The sequence below is a fragment of the Marmota monax genome, unplaced genomic scaffold, assembly GCF_021218885.2.
Source record: "Marmota monax isolate L192 unplaced genomic scaffold, Marmota_monax_Labrador192_F-V1.1 WCK01_AAM20220418_F8-fsc00050, whole genome shotgun sequence".
NCBI classification, from domain to species: Eukaryota; Metazoa; Chordata; class Mammalia; order Rodentia; family Sciuridae; genus Marmota; species Marmota monax.
Genome location: NW_026694552.1, coordinates 5,330,957 through 5,348,127, shown reverse-complemented (window position 1 = coordinate 5,348,127; position 17,171 = coordinate 5,330,957). Strand labels below are relative to the sequence as shown.

Genomic DNA, 17,171 nt, shown 5'->3' with positions numbered 1-17,171 from the left:
CTTGCATTGCTCTAATGACTAATGATACTGAAAACCCTTTCATGTGTTTGTTGGTCATTTATATTCTTTGAACAAATAGCTATTGAAATCCCTTTTCCATATTTTTAGAAAGTGTGTTCTTTACCTTTTACTATTGAAGTGTAAGAGATGTTTATATGTTCTGCATAGAAGTCCCTTATCAGACATAAAACGTCCAAATATTTTCTCCCATCCTGTGAACTTTTTTTGTGTTGATACTATCATTTGTAGCACAAAAGTCCTTATTTTTTATGTATTCAAATTTACCCATTTTTCTTTTGTCATAATCTTGTCAATTAGGAAATAACTGCCTAATTCACAGGCATAAAGATTTACTTCTATGTTTACCTGGCAAGTTTTATAGTTTCAGCTCTTTAATGTAGGTCTGGTGTGTTTTGAGTTAATATGTAGTATCTTGATATCCACGGTCCCACCACTGTCTGTTGAAAAGACTACACACTAAGCAGGGTGTGGTGGCACATGCCTGTAATCCTAGCAATTTGGGAGGCTGAGGCAGGAAGATCACAAGTTTGAAGTCATCCTAAACAATTTAGCAAGACTCTAAGTAACTTAATGAGATTATGTCTCAAAATGAAAAATAAAAAGGGCTGGGAATGTAGCTCAGTGGTAAAGTGCCCCTGGTTTCAATCCCTGTTTTTTTTTTTTTTTTTTTTTTTTTAATGAATATACTTTCCCTCTGTGAATTGATTTGCCATCCTTGTGAAAAATTAAGTGATCATAACTTCTAGACTTTCAATTTTTATTACAGTGATCTATATGTCTATCCTTTTGCCAGTATCACAGTTTACTAGGGTTGTATAGTAAGTTTTAAAATGAAAAGCATGTGAGTCCTCTTTGAGACCCTTGCATTTCTAGATGAATTTTCTGATCATCAAAGTTGTAATTTTAAAATTACTCAAATTCTGTGGATTAACTATACCAGAAGTCTTGAGTTCCTAGTAGGGGTACTTAAAAAGGCTTACCAAGGTCATCACTCAAACTTTAGTAGTTTAAGCAAAATGAAAAGACTGCCCATGATTGAGGTGGAGGAAAAGTGGCAGCTTAGTAGAACGGTCCAGTGGCATTTTAGCTTAAAACCAAGAAAAGTCAGTAATAGACCCAGGAGGGTTGGACATTAAGATAGGATTTAGGTAAAGTTACAAAAGCCGATTCAAATCAATGTCTGAATGAATACAAGGGTATGGCAGAAGAGGCTAATAATGGAAAATTAGTGATTAATCATTATAGGGCACAAACTACAACAGTTGCCTTTAAAAAAAAACCTGTTTTGCTGCATCACAAACTTACTTCCTAAGATTAAAATTAGCTGTTTTATTGAGGAATTAAATGTTGCAAATACATGTTGACAAATTCATAGTTTTAGTATAGATCCCAAGCAAGGTACATTATATGACTGAGGCACCAATTATCTATTGGTAGTATATCCAAACTACAGGGAAAATGTGTAAGAAGGAGAAGCAAATAATCTCTTAAGTGATGAAACCCTACACATAAATTTATAAGAGTGATGACAAATATGCTAGTTGTATCCATAATTATATCCTAAGTATTAAAAAATCAAATTAACATATTCACCTTCAAAGATGTGGCTTAAAACAACTTCATACTTGACATATTATTATCTTTGAGTTACTAGGGATTGAACCCAGAGCCTAATGCATGCTAGACAAGCTCTCTACCACTGAGCTACACCCTAGCCCTCATACTTAAAATTATTTAAAGAGTTTAATAGATTGTTTAAGGAATAAAGCTTATTTTTTGAAACATTTATTTTTTTGCTCTGGCTCTTCTGGTGACAACATCTTTGTCTGTATGTGGTGCAGCCGTGGCTCTTCTGAATGGAAGATTTTACCTCATATCCATCCAGACCAATTCTATATATCTGTTTATTTAGGTTCTTGTAACTCTGACTGGAATAATCTTGGCGCTCATCAAACATTTATTGCCTCAGCAAAACTGAGTCACAGCAAGAAAGTAACAGAGGTTGCTAATTTTATGGCAGATATTCTTAAACCTGTTTGATTTTTGGTGTATGACAGAGTTTAGAAGTAGCATATGCCTCTAACAGTAAAGGAAAGATAGGGCAGATTAATATTTATGTGTAAACTTACTACAAAATATCAGATTTAAATTAGACTATCTCATAAACTTGGCACAATGATGATTGGATCCAGAGTTAACCTGAAAAAACAAAAATTAAGACAAAAATATACAACCCCCCCACTTTTCTCAAATATTAGAAGCTTATCTTAAATAAATTCCCATTCATAATCCATAATTGAAAATGGGATGCTAATTTTATTTCTAAAAATCTTTCTGGTTTCCTACCCTAGAAATAAATCTATTACTTCCCACAGCTACAGTATCTATTTCTAATTTATATTATAGTTACAGGAAACACATTACCTTATTCTTATAAAGGAAAACAAAAATTAGTTATGTGAGTTAAACTATTATTCCTATCTGATTACATAGAATAAGGAAACCACTACTGGTTTTTTATAACTTAAAACTCCTCATTTTAGGGCTGGGGATGTGGCTCAAGTGGTAGCGCGCTCGCCTGGCATGTGTGCAGCCTAGGTTCGATCCTCAGCACCACATATAAACAAAGATGTTGTATCCACTGAAAAAAACTAAAAAAATAAATATTAAAATTAAAAAAAAAAAACCCAAAAAACTCCTCATTTTAGAATCAGGAAATACCTCCTTCTATCAAGTAGAATGAATGTTCCTGGAGCATATTACTTCTAATTAAAAACTTAGAAACTGGGATAATGCTGGTTATGATAAGTAATAAAATAAACACATTTGCATATGCTTGGATAATCTGTAGAAGGTATTTATTTGCCTATCTAAACACTTTAAGACATAAATGCGTTTTCTAACCTTTCTTGACATTCCATAATTCCTAAGATTACTTGTAATGCAGTTTAAAAGCATCAAGCAGGGGCTGGGGTTGTGGCTCAGAGGTAGAGTGCTCGCCTAGCATGTGTGAGGCACTGGGTTTGATCCTCAGCACCACATAAAAATAAAGGTATTGTGTCCACCTATAACTAAAAAATAAATATAAAAAAAATAAAAGCCTCAAGTAAGAGATCTTCAACAGTGCTTTCTATTCTTAGGTCAGTTTGTCAAAAACTAAGTTAAAGAAGCCCATACTTCTTCATCTCATAGTTTTGAAAAATTATCCAATAATATTCCTTAATTATATATGCCAGTAAAAGTAAGAGATCAATCAAGTGTGGTGACACATGACTGTATTTCTGGCTACTTGGGAGGCTGAGGCAAGAGGATTTCAAGTTTGAGGCCAGATAGGGCAATTTTGGAGACCCTGTCTCAAAAAAAAAAAAAAAAAAGCAGTGGGGTTGGGATATAGTCAGTGGTAAAGTGCTTGCTTGGCATGTGCAAGCTATGGATTCAATCTCCAGTACCCCCCTCTCACATAAAAAATAAAAGATTAAAATATCTTTTAAAAACTTGATTAGAATTTTACAAAACCTGTTTATGCATCCAGGTTTTATCATAACTCATAAAAATGGAACATTTTAGTTGATACCTATTTCAAATTTGGACAGAACTGAGTTTATGCATAATCCCAATTACTTCTGGAAGCATTTGTTCTTTGTACCACATCTTTGATGTACTCATAGGAAGAAATTTCTAACTTCCTTCCTACATTCATGTTTTTATTTTATTTAAATTCTTTGAGATTAAGATTTAAAAGTCTAATGTTTCTTATAAAATTTAACCAGGTTTGTTAAAATTATAAAATGCACTCTTTTGTTTCAGTAAACTGGGTGTAACTCTAAAATAATAGAGCTACAATTTCTTTTATTTAGAAATCAAATAGAAATAGTTCTTGTTTTAAAAAGCTTTCCTTCACTAATATTTAAAATATACTATTGATAAAGCTAGATGTATAGAGACAATATTAAAATAGTCAATATTTCTCATCATTGCTATGAAAAAATCTTCAGTGAAAAAAGAATATTAGGACAATTAAAAGATATATTTCAGGCTAGGGTTTTGGCTCAGTGGTAGAGCACCTGCCTAGCATGTGTGAGGCACTGGGTTCAATTCTCAGCACCACATATAAGTAAATAAATGAAATAAAGGTCCATCAACAACTAAAAAAAAATATTTAAAAAAAAAAGATATATTTCGCAGGGCATGGTGGCAGTGGCTCAGGAGGCTGAGGCAGGAGGATAGCGAGTTCAAAGCCAACCTCAGCAAAAAAGCAGGGTGCTATGCAACTCAGTAAGTTTAAAATACAAAATAGGGCTGGAGATGTGGCTCAGTGGCCAAGTGTCCCTGAGTTCAATTCCCGGTACCCCTCTCCCCACAAAAGAGATAATTCCAAGCAAATCAGTGTACTGATTGGTATTTTGTACACATCTTTATAAAACCTCTAAAAATGGGCAAGAAAAAAATAGAAAACCTTATAATTCTGACATATCTGAAAAGATGGTAAATATATTTTGAAACAAAATCCTTTTTTGACAACCGAGCATACTCAGCTACTAGAGACACATGAGTTGTCAGGGGAAAATTCCAGTTCTCTAGGTTCTGGGGAGGCAGATAAATTAAAGGAAATGGAAACATAAGTAGAACATTGGATCTAACATAAAGACTATCTGAAATAAGACAAGGACAATATTGGGCAGTGGTAGTGCAGGGAGAAAAACTACCAAACTGATCAGATTTTACTTGTGTTTTCACATAAAACTAAGAAATATTTTGGGTACATACTAAAAGAGTGAGAGAGAAAGTCGGGCAAGAAAACCTCCTGACAGCCAACATACAGATTCTGTGTCTGCAACTGAGATGATATATATTTCTTAAATTATATTTTTTTCATTGTGGTTTTTCAAAGGGAAATTTAGTCTTATCAATACTGCATTATAATTAAATTAGGATATTATTTTCAGCTTGTACTCTGCAGAAAGTGGGAAAAGGCTCTATATTTCAGTCCAAATAAAATATACCGAGCAAAGCCAATATTAATTTTTTTTCTCTGAATCTTTAATTAAAATATAAATAGTTACAATTTGCTAAGCTTTATCAAATTATTAAGACATGATGTTTCTGGGAACTGAAAAAAATTCATCTGAATTCAATCTGTCCACATTTCCATGAACATACTAAACATCAAAATCAGGCTCTTAACCACTCTTTGCCAAGAATATTTGTCTGCTCTAATAGTTTGCAAGTAAAGGGATATGCCACTATTTTGCTTTGGGCTAGATTATGTAAATGAGGCAAATGTGCTAGTTAAAATATAAAAGATATTCAGACTGGTTTAAAATTGAGATCTCTGCAGCAATAAGAGAAAGATCATTTTTCAAGGCCTTGTTGAATTCTCCAGTGTAGTATGAGTTGTTCAAAAAAAATTATGAGGGCTGGGGCTGTAGCTCAATGGCAGAGCAGTTGTCTGGCATGGGTGAGGCACTGAATTTGATCCTTAGCACCACATAAAAAAAAAGGCATACTTCTGTCTACAACTACAAAAAATTAATAGATACATTAAAAACAAATTATGTAAAGATAGAAGGTGTGTTTCTATGAAAAACAGCAAATACAGTAGAAAGATCCAATAATATTTTTAAAAGTATGAGTTTCTAGATTCAGTCTTGAAAAAAAATAAACATAGGTATGAATAGTAAAGGTACTATGAATTTCTTCTGAAAGAAAAGAACATATGAAACACAATGATTTCTTTCCAAAATTATTTAATTGCTATATTAATCACCTCTGTGCTAATATACTGAGTTGAAGCTGCCCGACACTTGAGGCTGAGTTTTGCCACCAGTTGCTCAAAGTCTTTAACTTCATTGAAGCGAAATGCTGTTTTTCCTTTGATGCTAATGATGACAGATTTACTGGAATCATCTGTCTTATCTATTGCTAAGACCTGGAGGGGAGTGAAAAGATAAATAAGAGATTCACATTTTCCCCTTATTGGAGATACCTTCAGATAAAATGTGTTTGGCTTACTCTTTTGTGGCTAAAAGTTTTAGTCCATGGTACAATCTACTAAGAAACAGACTTTGTTCAATCACGGGAGGGAGGGAGGGAGGGAGGGAGGGAGGAAGGAAGGAAGGGACTAGTTGCATAAATGATATAATTAACCTCAGTGCAAGTTAATTCATTCTCAAAGAAGAGGTTTAAGTAACACGTGGCCTTTAAGATTGGTAATAATAATGAAAATTATTCACTGCTGAACACTGAAAATTTATTTCTGACTTACATAAAAGCCATCAATTCTATTCTTTCTGAGCAAGTTCATCAAATGTGACATTCTAAATTTTGATATTCATGTTTTAAATATCTGAATGTTCAAGCCCATTTGTGGTTTTAATTTGTTTTTCTAGTTTTACTTTCAGTAATAAGTATAAGGTATTACTAAAAGGAATTGAGAATATCTCAAAAGCTAGTACTTTTAGCCTGAAGAATAATACTGAACACAGAAAATGATTATTTTAAATTACTAAAAGGTTTTGCATTTTGAGTTTCTATTAATTTTTGTTATTACATGACATTTTGCAAACTAAAAATTGATATGTAACCAAATTAACGTTACCTCTCGTAAAGGAATGATTACGCTACATAGATTGCCATCCTGGCTAGCAAAGCAGATATAATTTTCTGAGATGCACATTTTTCCATGAGTATTGAAGTGGCTGAATGGTACCCATAACAAACATTCATGTACTTCTTTCAAAGTCTCCTCTTTGGGCAGCCTAAAAAAGGCATTAAATTGCTCACTGTGGGCTCTGTTTTCCAAACCCCTGTAAGAAAGAAACAAAAGGGGGAGAGTGGCTCAAATGATGATTCTAAAGTATACGACATGCCTGTATTGATTAATTTAAATACACTGTACATGAGACAGAGTAGCCAGGTGCAGTAGTGCATGCCTGTAATCCCAGCAATTTGGGAGGCCTAGGCAGGAGGATCACAACTTCAAGGTTAGCCTCAGAAATTTAGAAAGACCCTAAGCAACTTACTGAGACCCTTTCTCAAAATAAAAATAAATAAATATAAAGGGCTGGGGATGCAGTTCAGTGGTGAAGCACCCCTGACTTCATTCCCCAGTACTAAAAATAAAAATAAAACAAAGCAGACAGATTAAATACAAAATGCTGTATTCTTCAATGAATTCTGAAATGGAAAAAAGTATGATTCCTAACAAATGCATTTCACTTCTTATTTTTTATAATTTATTTTATTAGAAGGTTGAAATGTGCACAAGTCTTAAACACATCTATTGTAGAGTGATTTGCTGGAAGACTATCATTATATTATATATTCATAATATGCAACTTGACTAAAACCATTCTCAGCAGACAATAATTTACATATTTGGTCATCAGAAAATCAAGAGTTACCTATTTCAAACAAAAGAAAATTTATGGCATTAAAATTTAGAGAGGAAGCTGGGTGTGGTGGCGAACACCTGTAATCCCAGTGGCTTGGGAGGCTGAGACAGGAGGATTAGGAGTTCAAAGCCAGCCTTAGCAATGGCGAGACACTAAGCAACTCAATGAGACCCTGTCTCTAAATAAAATACAAAACAGGACTGGGGATGTGGCTCAGTGGTTGAGTGCCCCTGAGTTCAATCCCCAGTACCTCCCCCCAAAAAAAAAATATTTAGAGAGTAAGAACAGTCCATAAGAGTGTACTGAAATTAAGTGAAATGAAAATTTAAACCAATGTTTAAAAATACCCCAAATAGAGGCAGGCTAAAACAACATTGCTTGTATAGGGTTGTGCACAGATAGTTAATAAATACAAATGACTTGTTAACTGATACATAAATATATAAATAAAAAAGCAATTGCTTTCAATAGTATAATTTTCCTAGGGGCACTAAATACTTGTGCTAAGCAGTAATGCCATCTGGAGTAATAAGTAAATTATGAAAGTTCTAACTCAAATCCAACCCAGTTAAAACTAAATTCATCCTTCCCACATATACTATTTGAATGTGGTATTTTAACATGTCTTCAAAATAATCTTGACAAATATGACCAGGAACCATGTTAATTTTTACCTTATGTAAATTGTAATTTGACAGGTTACTTCACTATTATTTAAAAGAATGATTGTGGTCCATTTATATGAACAGAAAGGTGTCTGTGACATATTATAGTAAGAGAAAAAACTATGTCATGTTCTGTCCCATTCATATATTTTTTTTTCAAATTAAAAAAATATGCATTTGGGGCTGGGGTTGTGGCTCAACAGTAGAGCGCTCGCCTAGCATGTGCGAGGCACTGGGTTTGATCCTCAACAACACGTAAATAAAATAAAGGTATTGTGTTTTAAAAAAAAATAATGCATTAAAAGGACTGGATGGATGGGTCTGGGGTTGTGGCTCAGTGGTAGAGTGCTTGCCTAGCATGCATGAGGCACTGGGTTCAATCCTCAGCATCACTTAAAAATAAAATAAAGATATTGTATCCTCCTAAAACCAACTAAATATATATATATATATATATATATATATATACATATATATATATATATATATATACATACATATATATATATATGACTGGATGGATACACACTAAGAAATATTATTATGCTTCTGTATTGTTAAAATTATAGAAGTAGTCCCTGGTGATATAGCTCAGTGGTAGAGGTCTTGCCTACCATGTGTGAGGCCCTGGGTTCAATCCTCAGAATCACAATAATAAAATGATTAATTATAGAAGTAATACATATTTGTAAAAATAATAAACAGAGTCAGTAAAGACATTCCATTTTAGAAAAAGTGATTTGGAGACTATAGCTATCAGTTATTGTTCTTTTCGACTTTCTAGAAATAAAGATTTAGATATATAAGGTTTTCAATAGGTTCTTTTTTTAGTTTTTTTTTTTTTTTTTAGTTTTAGATGGACACAATAACTTTTTTTTTAAATTTATTTTTTCTGTGTTGCTAAGGATCAAACTCAGTGCCTCACACATGGTAGGCAAGTGCTCTACCACTGAGCTACAACCCCAGCTCTTCAACAGGTTCTTAAAAATACACAGACAAAATGGATTTTACTATAGCTTATTTAATACAAATTGGTAATGAATAATTTATTAATAGAAGACCTTCTATAGAAAGTTTCAAGGGAAACAAAATGGCTAAAAAGATCATTTATAGCAGCCAATCAAGGAAAAAACTAAAAAGCAAATGTCCAACTAAAATATAACATGAATAGGACTCTTAATCCTATAGAGTACTATTTATAAATCATGTACACTGAGACCTAATTTTGGCAATAAGGTATTTAAAAATTCACCTCTAATCTAATTTCCAGAAAGGCAAGCAGTCTTACAAAGAAATCCTTATGCTAGACGGAACTGTGACCACCCACAGAACAGGCCCAGCGGCCTACTGAGGAGCAGAGCCGCCCACCACCCCCCGCGCCTGCCAGGTAGGCGGAACTGTGACCACCAACGGAAAAGGCCCAGTGGCCCGTGGAGGGGCAGAGCTGCCAACCACACCAGCAAGGTAGGCGGGCCTGCGACCCGCCGGCAGAACAGGAGCAGCGGCCTGCTGAGAGGCAGAGCCGCCCCCTCCCCCCCGCGCCGGCAAGGTAGATGGAACTGTGACCACCCACAGAACAGGCCCAGCGGCCTACTGAGGAGCAGAGCCGCCCCCCACCTCACGCGCCTGCCAGGTAGGCAGAACTGTGACCACCGACAGAAAAGGCCCAGTGGCCCGCAGAGGGGCAGAGCTGCCAACCACTCCTGCAAGGTAGGCGGGCCTGCAACCCACCGGCAGAACAGAAGCAGTGGCCTGCTGAGAGGCAGAGCCGCCCCCTCCCCCCGCGCTGGCAAGGTAGACGGAACTGTGACCACCTACAGAACAGGCCCAGCGGCCTGCTGAGGAGCAGAGCCGCCCCCCACACCCCGCGCCTGCCAGGTAGGCAGAACTGTGACCACCGACAGAAAAGGCCCAGTGGCCCGTGGAGGGGCAGAGCTGCCAACCACTCTGGCAAGGTAGGCGGGCCTGCGACCCACCGGCAGAAGAGGAGCAGTGGCCTGCTGAGAGGCAGAGCCGCCCCTTCCCCCCACGCCGGCAAGGTAGATGGAACTGTGACCACCCACAGAACAGGCCCAGCGGCCTGCTGAGGGGCAGAGCCGCCCCCCACCCCCCACGCCTGCTAGGTAGGAGGAACTGTGACCACTGACAGAAAAGGCCCAGTGGCCCGCGGAGGGGCAGAGCTGCCAACCACTCCTGCAAGGTAGGCGGGCCTGCGACGCACCGGCAGAACAGGAGCAGCGGCCTGCTGAGAGGCAGAGCCGCCCCCTCCCCCCGCGCTGGCAAGGTAGAAGGAACTGTGAACACCAACAGAACAGGCCAGACCTGCAACCGACAAACAGCACAGGCCCAGTGGCCTGCGGAAGGGTAGAGCCGCCCCCCCCCCCCCCGCGCCTGCAAGGAAGGCGGACCTGCGACCCACGGGCAGAACAGCCCCAGAGGCCTGCAGAGGGGCAGTGCCGCTGCCTGCGCCTGCAAAGTAGGCAGAACTGCAACCACCGACAGAACAAGCCTAGCGGCCTGCAGAGGGACAGAGCCGCCGCCCACGCCTGCAAGGTAGGCGGACCTGCTACCGACCGGCAGAACAGGCCCAGCGGCCTGCCGGCGTGGTAGGCACATTGCCCCAATTGGAGGAGGGGCAGAGCCGCCGCGGGCGCCTGCGAGGGAGACTTTGCAACTATACAAGACCAATATAAATATATAGGGGTAAAATTCAATAGCACAAAGTTTCACCAAGCAGAAAGAAACGCGAACAGTATGAAGAGACAAGGAAAGAAAGGACCACAAGCAATGCAGGTCAACTCAACGTTAGAAGAGGTAATAGCTGCAGCAGATGGAATGTCAGATAAAGAAGTCAGGATATACATGCTTCAGATGATCTGGAGTCTCAAGGAAGACATCAGAAAGCAAAATCAGACAATGAAAGATCGCTTCAACAATGAATTACATAAAAAAATCCGAGAAGCAAAAGATCAACTATACAGGGAGATAGAGGTTATAAAAAACAAACAAACAGAAATCCTAGAAATGCAGGAAGCAATAAACCAACTTAAAAACTCAATTGAGAATACTACCAGCAGAGTAGAACACTTAGAAGATAGAACATCAGACAATGAAGATAAAGTATTTCAACTTGAAAAGAACATGGACAGCTCAGCAAGACTGTTAAGAAACCATGAGCAGAACATCCAAGAAATATGGGATAACATCAAGAGACCAAATTTAAGAGTCATTGGGTACAGGAAGGGACAGAGTTTCAAACCAAAGGAATGAGCAATCTATTCAATGAAATTATACGAGAAAACTTCCCCGACTTGAAGAATGAGACAGAATCCCAAATCCTAGAAGCCTACAGGACGCCAAATGTGCAAAATCATAAGAGATCCACACCTAGACACATTATAATGAAGATGCCCAACACACAGAATAAGGAGAGAATTGTAAAAGCTACAAGAGAAAGGAAGCAGATTACATTTAGGGGTAAGCCAATCAGGATAACAGCTGATCTTTCAACACAGACTCTGAAAGCTAGAAGATCCTGGAATAACATATTTCAAACACTGAAAGAAAATGGGTTCCAACCAAGAATTGTGTATCCAGCGAAATTAAGCTTCAGGATGGAAGATGAAATTAAAACCTTCCACGATAAACAAAAGTTAAAAGAATTTGCAGCTAGAACACCATCTCTTCAAAACATCCTCGGCAAAATATTACAGGAGGAGGAAATGGAAAATAACAATGAAAACCAACAGTGGGAGGTAGGACAGACAGTAAAGGGGGGGAAAATAATCAAAGAGGAAAACAAACCATGTTTAGTAACATAAATAAACAAATATGGCTAGAAGAACAACCCATATCTCAATAATAACCCTAAACGTTAATGGCTTAAACTCACCAAGTAAGAGACACAGGCTAGTAGAATGGATCACAAAACAAGACCCAACATTATGCTGCCTACAGGAGACACATTTGATAGGAAAAGACATACATAGGCTGAAGGTGAAAGGTTGGGAAAAATCATATCACTCATATGGACTTCGGAAACAAGCAGGTGTGTCCATACTCATATCAAACAAAATAGATTTCAAGCCCAAGTTAATCAAAAGGGATAACGAGGGACACTACATACTGCTCAAGGGAACCATACACCAACAAGACATAACAATCATAAATATATATGCCCCTAACAATGGTGCAGCTATGTTCATCAAACAAACTCTTCTCAAGTTCAAGAGTCTAATAGACCACCATACAATAATCATGGGAGACTTCAACACACCTCTCTCACCAATGGACAGATCTTCCAAACAAAAGTTGAATAAGGAAACTATAGAACTCAATAACACAATTAATAACCTAGACTTAATTGACATATATAGAATATACTACCCAACATCAAGCAGTTAAAATTTTTTCTCAGCAGCACATGGATCCTTCTCAAAAATAGACCATATATTATGTCACAGGGCAACTCTTAGACAATATAAAGGAGTAGAGATAATACCATGCATCTTATCTGATCATAATGGAATGAAACTGAAAATCAACGATAAAAGAAGGAAGGAAAAAGCTTACATCACTTGGAGAATGAACAATAGGTTACTGAATGATCAATGGGTTATAGAAGACATCAAGGAGGAAATTAAAAAATTCTTAGAGATAAATGAAAACACAGACACAACATATCGGAATCTATGGGACATATTGAAAGCAGTTCTAAGAGGAAAATTCATTGTGTGGAGTTCATTCCTTAAAAAAAGAAAAAACCAACAAATAAATGATCTCATACTTCATCTCAAAATCCTAGAAAAAGAAGAGCAAAACAACAGCCAAAGAAATAGAAGGCAAGAAATACTGAAAATCAGAGCTGAAATTAATGAAATCGAAACAAAAGAAACAATTGAAAAAATTGACAAAACTAAAAGTTGGTTCTTTGAAAAAATAAACAAAATCGACAGACCCTTATCGATGCTAGCAAAGAGAAGAAGAGAGAGAACTCAAATTACTAGCATACGGGATGAAAAAGGCAATATCACAACAGACACTTCAGAAATACAGAAGATAATCAAAAATTATTTTGAATCCTTATACTCCAATAAATTAGAAGATAGTGAAGGCATAGATAAATTTCTTAAGTCATATGATCTGCCCAGATTGAGTCAGGAAGATATAGACAACCTAAACAGACCAATATCAATTGAGGAAATAGAAGAAACCATCAAAAGACTACCAACTAAGAAAAGCCCAGGACCGGATGGGTATACAGCAGAGTTTTACAAAACCTTTAAAGAGGAACTAATACCAATACTTTTCAAGCTACTTCAGGAAATAGAAAAAGAGGGAGAACTTCCAAATTCATTCTACGAGGCCAACATCACCCTGATACCTAAACCAGACAAAGACACTTCAAAGAAAGAAAACTACAGACCAATATCTCTGATGAACCTAGATGCAAAAATCCTCAATAAAATTCTGGCCACTCGGATACAAAAACTTATCAAAAAAATTGTGCACCATGATCAAGTAGGATTCATCCCTGGGATGCAAGGCTGGTTCAATATACGGAAATCAATAAATGTTATTCACCACATCAATAGACTTAAAAATAAGAACCATATGATCATCTCGATAGATGCGGAAAAAGCATTCGACAAAGTGCTGCATCCCTTTATGTTCAAAACTCTAGAAAAACTAGGGATAACAGGAACATACCTCAATATTGTAAAAGCAATCTATGCTAAGCCTCAGGCTAGCATCATTCTGAATGGAGAAAAATTGAAGGCATTCCCTCTAAAATCTGGAACAAGACAGGGATGCCCTCTCTCACCACTTCTGTTCAACATAGTTCTCGAAACACTGGCCAGAGCAATTAGACAGACGAAAGAAATTAAAGGCATAAAAATAGGAAAAGAAGAACTTAAATTATCACTATTTGCTGATGACATGATTCTATACCTAGGAGACCCAAAAGGGTCTACAAAGAAACTATTAGAACTAATAAATGAATTCAGCAAAGTGGCAGGATATAAAATCAACACGCATAAATCAAAGGCATTCCTGTATATCAGCGACAAATCCTCTGAAATGGAAATGAGGACAACCACTCCATTCACAATATCTTCACAAAAAATAAAATACTTGGGAATCAACCTAACAAAAGAGGTGAAAGACTTATACAATGAAAACTACAGAACCCTAAAGAGAGAAATAGAAGATCTTAGAAGATGGAAAAATATACCCTGTTCATGGATAGACAGAACTAACATCATCAAAATGGCGATATTACCAAAAGTTCTCTATAGGTTTAATGCAATGCCAATCAAAATCCCAATGGCATTTCTTGTAGAAATAGAGAAAGCAATCATGAAATTCATATGGAAAAATAAACGACCCAGAATAGCAAAAACAATGCTAAGCAGGAAGTGTGAATCAGGCGGTATAGCGATACCAGACTTCAAACTATACTACAGAGCAATAGTAACAAAAACAGCATGGTACTGGTACCAAAACAGGCGGGTGGACCAATGGTACAGAATAGAGGACACAGAAACCAATCCACAAAACTACAACTATCTTATATTTGATAAAGGGGCTAAAAGCATGCAATGGAGGAAGGATAGCATCTTCAACAAATGGTGCTGGGAAAACTGGAAATCCATATGCAACAAAATGAAACTGAATCCCTTTCTCTCGCCATGCACAAAAGTTAATTCAAAATGGATCAAGGAGCTTGATATCAAATCAGAGACACGCCGTCTGATAGAAGAAAAAGTTGGCTATGATCTACATACTGTGGGGTCGGGCTCCAAATTCCTCAATAGGACACCCATAGCATAAAAGTTAATAACTAGAATCAACAAATGGGACTTACTCAAACTAAAAAGTTTTTTCTCAGCTAAAGAAACAATAAGAGAGGTAAATAGGGAGCCTACATCCTGGGAACAAATCTTTACTCCTCACACTTCAGATAGAGCCCTAATATCCAGAGTATACAAAGAACTCAAAAAATTAGACAATAAAATAACAAACAACACAATCAACAAATGGGCCAAGGACCTGAACAGACACTTCTCAGAGGAGGACATACAATCAATCAACAAGTACATGAAAAAATGCTCACCATCTCTAGCACTCAGAGAAATGCAAATCAAAACCACCCTAAGATACCATCTCACTCCAGTAAGATTGGCAGCCATTATGAAGTCAAACAACAACAAGTGCTGGCGAGGATGTGGGGAAAAGGGTACACTTGTACATTGCTGGTGGGACTGCAAATTGGTGCAGCCAATTTGGAAAGCAGTATGGAGATTTCTTGTAAAGCTGGGAATGGAGCCACCATTTGACCCAGCTATTCCCCTTCTCGGTCTATTCCCTAAAGACCTAAAAAGAGCATGCTACAGGGACACTGCTACATCGATGTTCATAGCAGCACAATTCACAATAGCTAGACTGTGGAACCAACCTAGATGCCCTTCAATAGACGAATGGATAAAAAAAATGTGGCATTTATACACAATGGAGTATTACTCTGCATTAGAAAATGACAAAATCATAGAATTTGCAGGGAAATGGATGGCATTAGAGCAGATTATGCTAAGTGAAGCTAGCCAATCCCTAAAAAACAAATGCCAAATGACTTCTTTGATATAAGGAGAGTAACTAAGGACAGAGTAGGGTTGAAGAGCATGAGAAGAAGATTAACATTAAACAGGGATGAGAGGTGGGAGGGAAAGGGAGAGAGAAGGGAAATTGCATGGAAATGGAAGGAGACCCTCAGGATTATACAAAAGTACATACAAGAGGAAGTGAGGGGAAAGGGAAAAATAATACAAGGGGGACAAATGAATGACAGTAGAGGGGGCATAGAGAGAAGAGGGGAGGGGAGGGGAGGGGGGATAGTAGAGGATAGGAAAGGCAGCAGAACACAACAGACGCTAGTATGGCAATATATAAATCAATGGATGTATAACTGATGTGATTCTGCAATCTGTATATGGGGTAAAAATGGGAGCTCATAACCCACTTGAATCAAAGGGTGAAATATGATATATCAAGAACTATGTAATGTTTTGAATAACCAACAATAAAAAATTAAAAAAAAGAAAAGAAATCCTTATGCATCTAGATTTTAGTAATGGTTTAGAAATATTCAAAAGAAACAACTGTACTTGATTAGGGATATTCTGATGTATACATATAACTTTGGCTCAGGTTACTCTTATTCTTTCCCATACAGACTACCTTCATCTTCCTTTCTAGAAACTGGTTGCACAAGCTATTTCTTGAACCTCTCCCTTCCTCCTACACTTTGGCAAGATTCTTCCAGTCAACTGTTTGAGTATTGAGCAGGAATGAAAGGGCTCTATTCAGTATCAGCAAACTGAATCTACTGGCAAATAGCTATATGTCAGATACTTCTGATTAGGCAGTGATAATGATTATTATTTACCTATTGTTTTTTATGTTACAAAGTGTTTTCACAAATGTTTAATTCATTCCACATAAGTGCCCTTTAAGATAGAAAAGACAAGATGAAAAAACTGAGATCCTAAGTGTATGACTTCTCTAAGAATTGCTCTATTTTTATACTAAAGCCCATACACCACTAGCTACATTAATTTGCCTCTTCATTAAAAAAAAAATCATGCTATTGGGCTAGCTGTGGTGGCACACATTTGCACTCTCAACTTGGAAATTTGAGGCAGGAGGATCACAAGTTGGAGGTCAGGTTGGACAAGTTAGTGAGACTCTCAAAAGAAAAAAATTTAAAAGGGCTGAAGATGTAGTGGTAGAAGCTTGCCTAGCATGTCCTGTGTTCAATTCCAGTACTACGAAAATACTATGCTGTCTATAATATAAACATAGTTATTTAAAAAAATAAACAATAAGTTTAACAACCAATTTCAGACCTGAAATCATCTAAACTCCTCACAGAGAAATTTGGAGTTGGACTAATCACATACACACAAATTTCTACATTTCTGAAACAGTCCAGAAAAATCCTGTCTAAATTTCAAAAACTAACTTCTATTCCTTATTTGGATTAAATTTCACAGAGAATGAAATAATTTGTGAAAATGCATATGAATAAACT

The 17,171-nt window shown here is 37.1% G+C and overlaps 1 protein-coding gene across 2 annotated transcripts in view; it reads right to left on the bottom strand.

Moving 5' to 3' along the window:
* Tbc1d8b (TBC1 domain family member 8B) overlaps positions 1–17,171 on the bottom strand; it is a 72,373-nt gene that overhangs the window by 34,451 nt on the left and 20,751 nt on the right. For both annotated transcript variants that reach the window (XM_046420825.2, XM_046420826.2), the window contains exons 6-7: positions 6,620–6,827; positions 5,789–5,950 (exon numbers count right to left, since the gene is read on the bottom strand). In XM_046420825.2, coding sequence (XP_046276781.1) covers positions 5,789–5,950; positions 6,620–6,827 — 370 coding nt within the window. The remainder of the gene's footprint in view (positions 1–5,788; positions 5,951–6,619; positions 6,828–17,171) is intronic.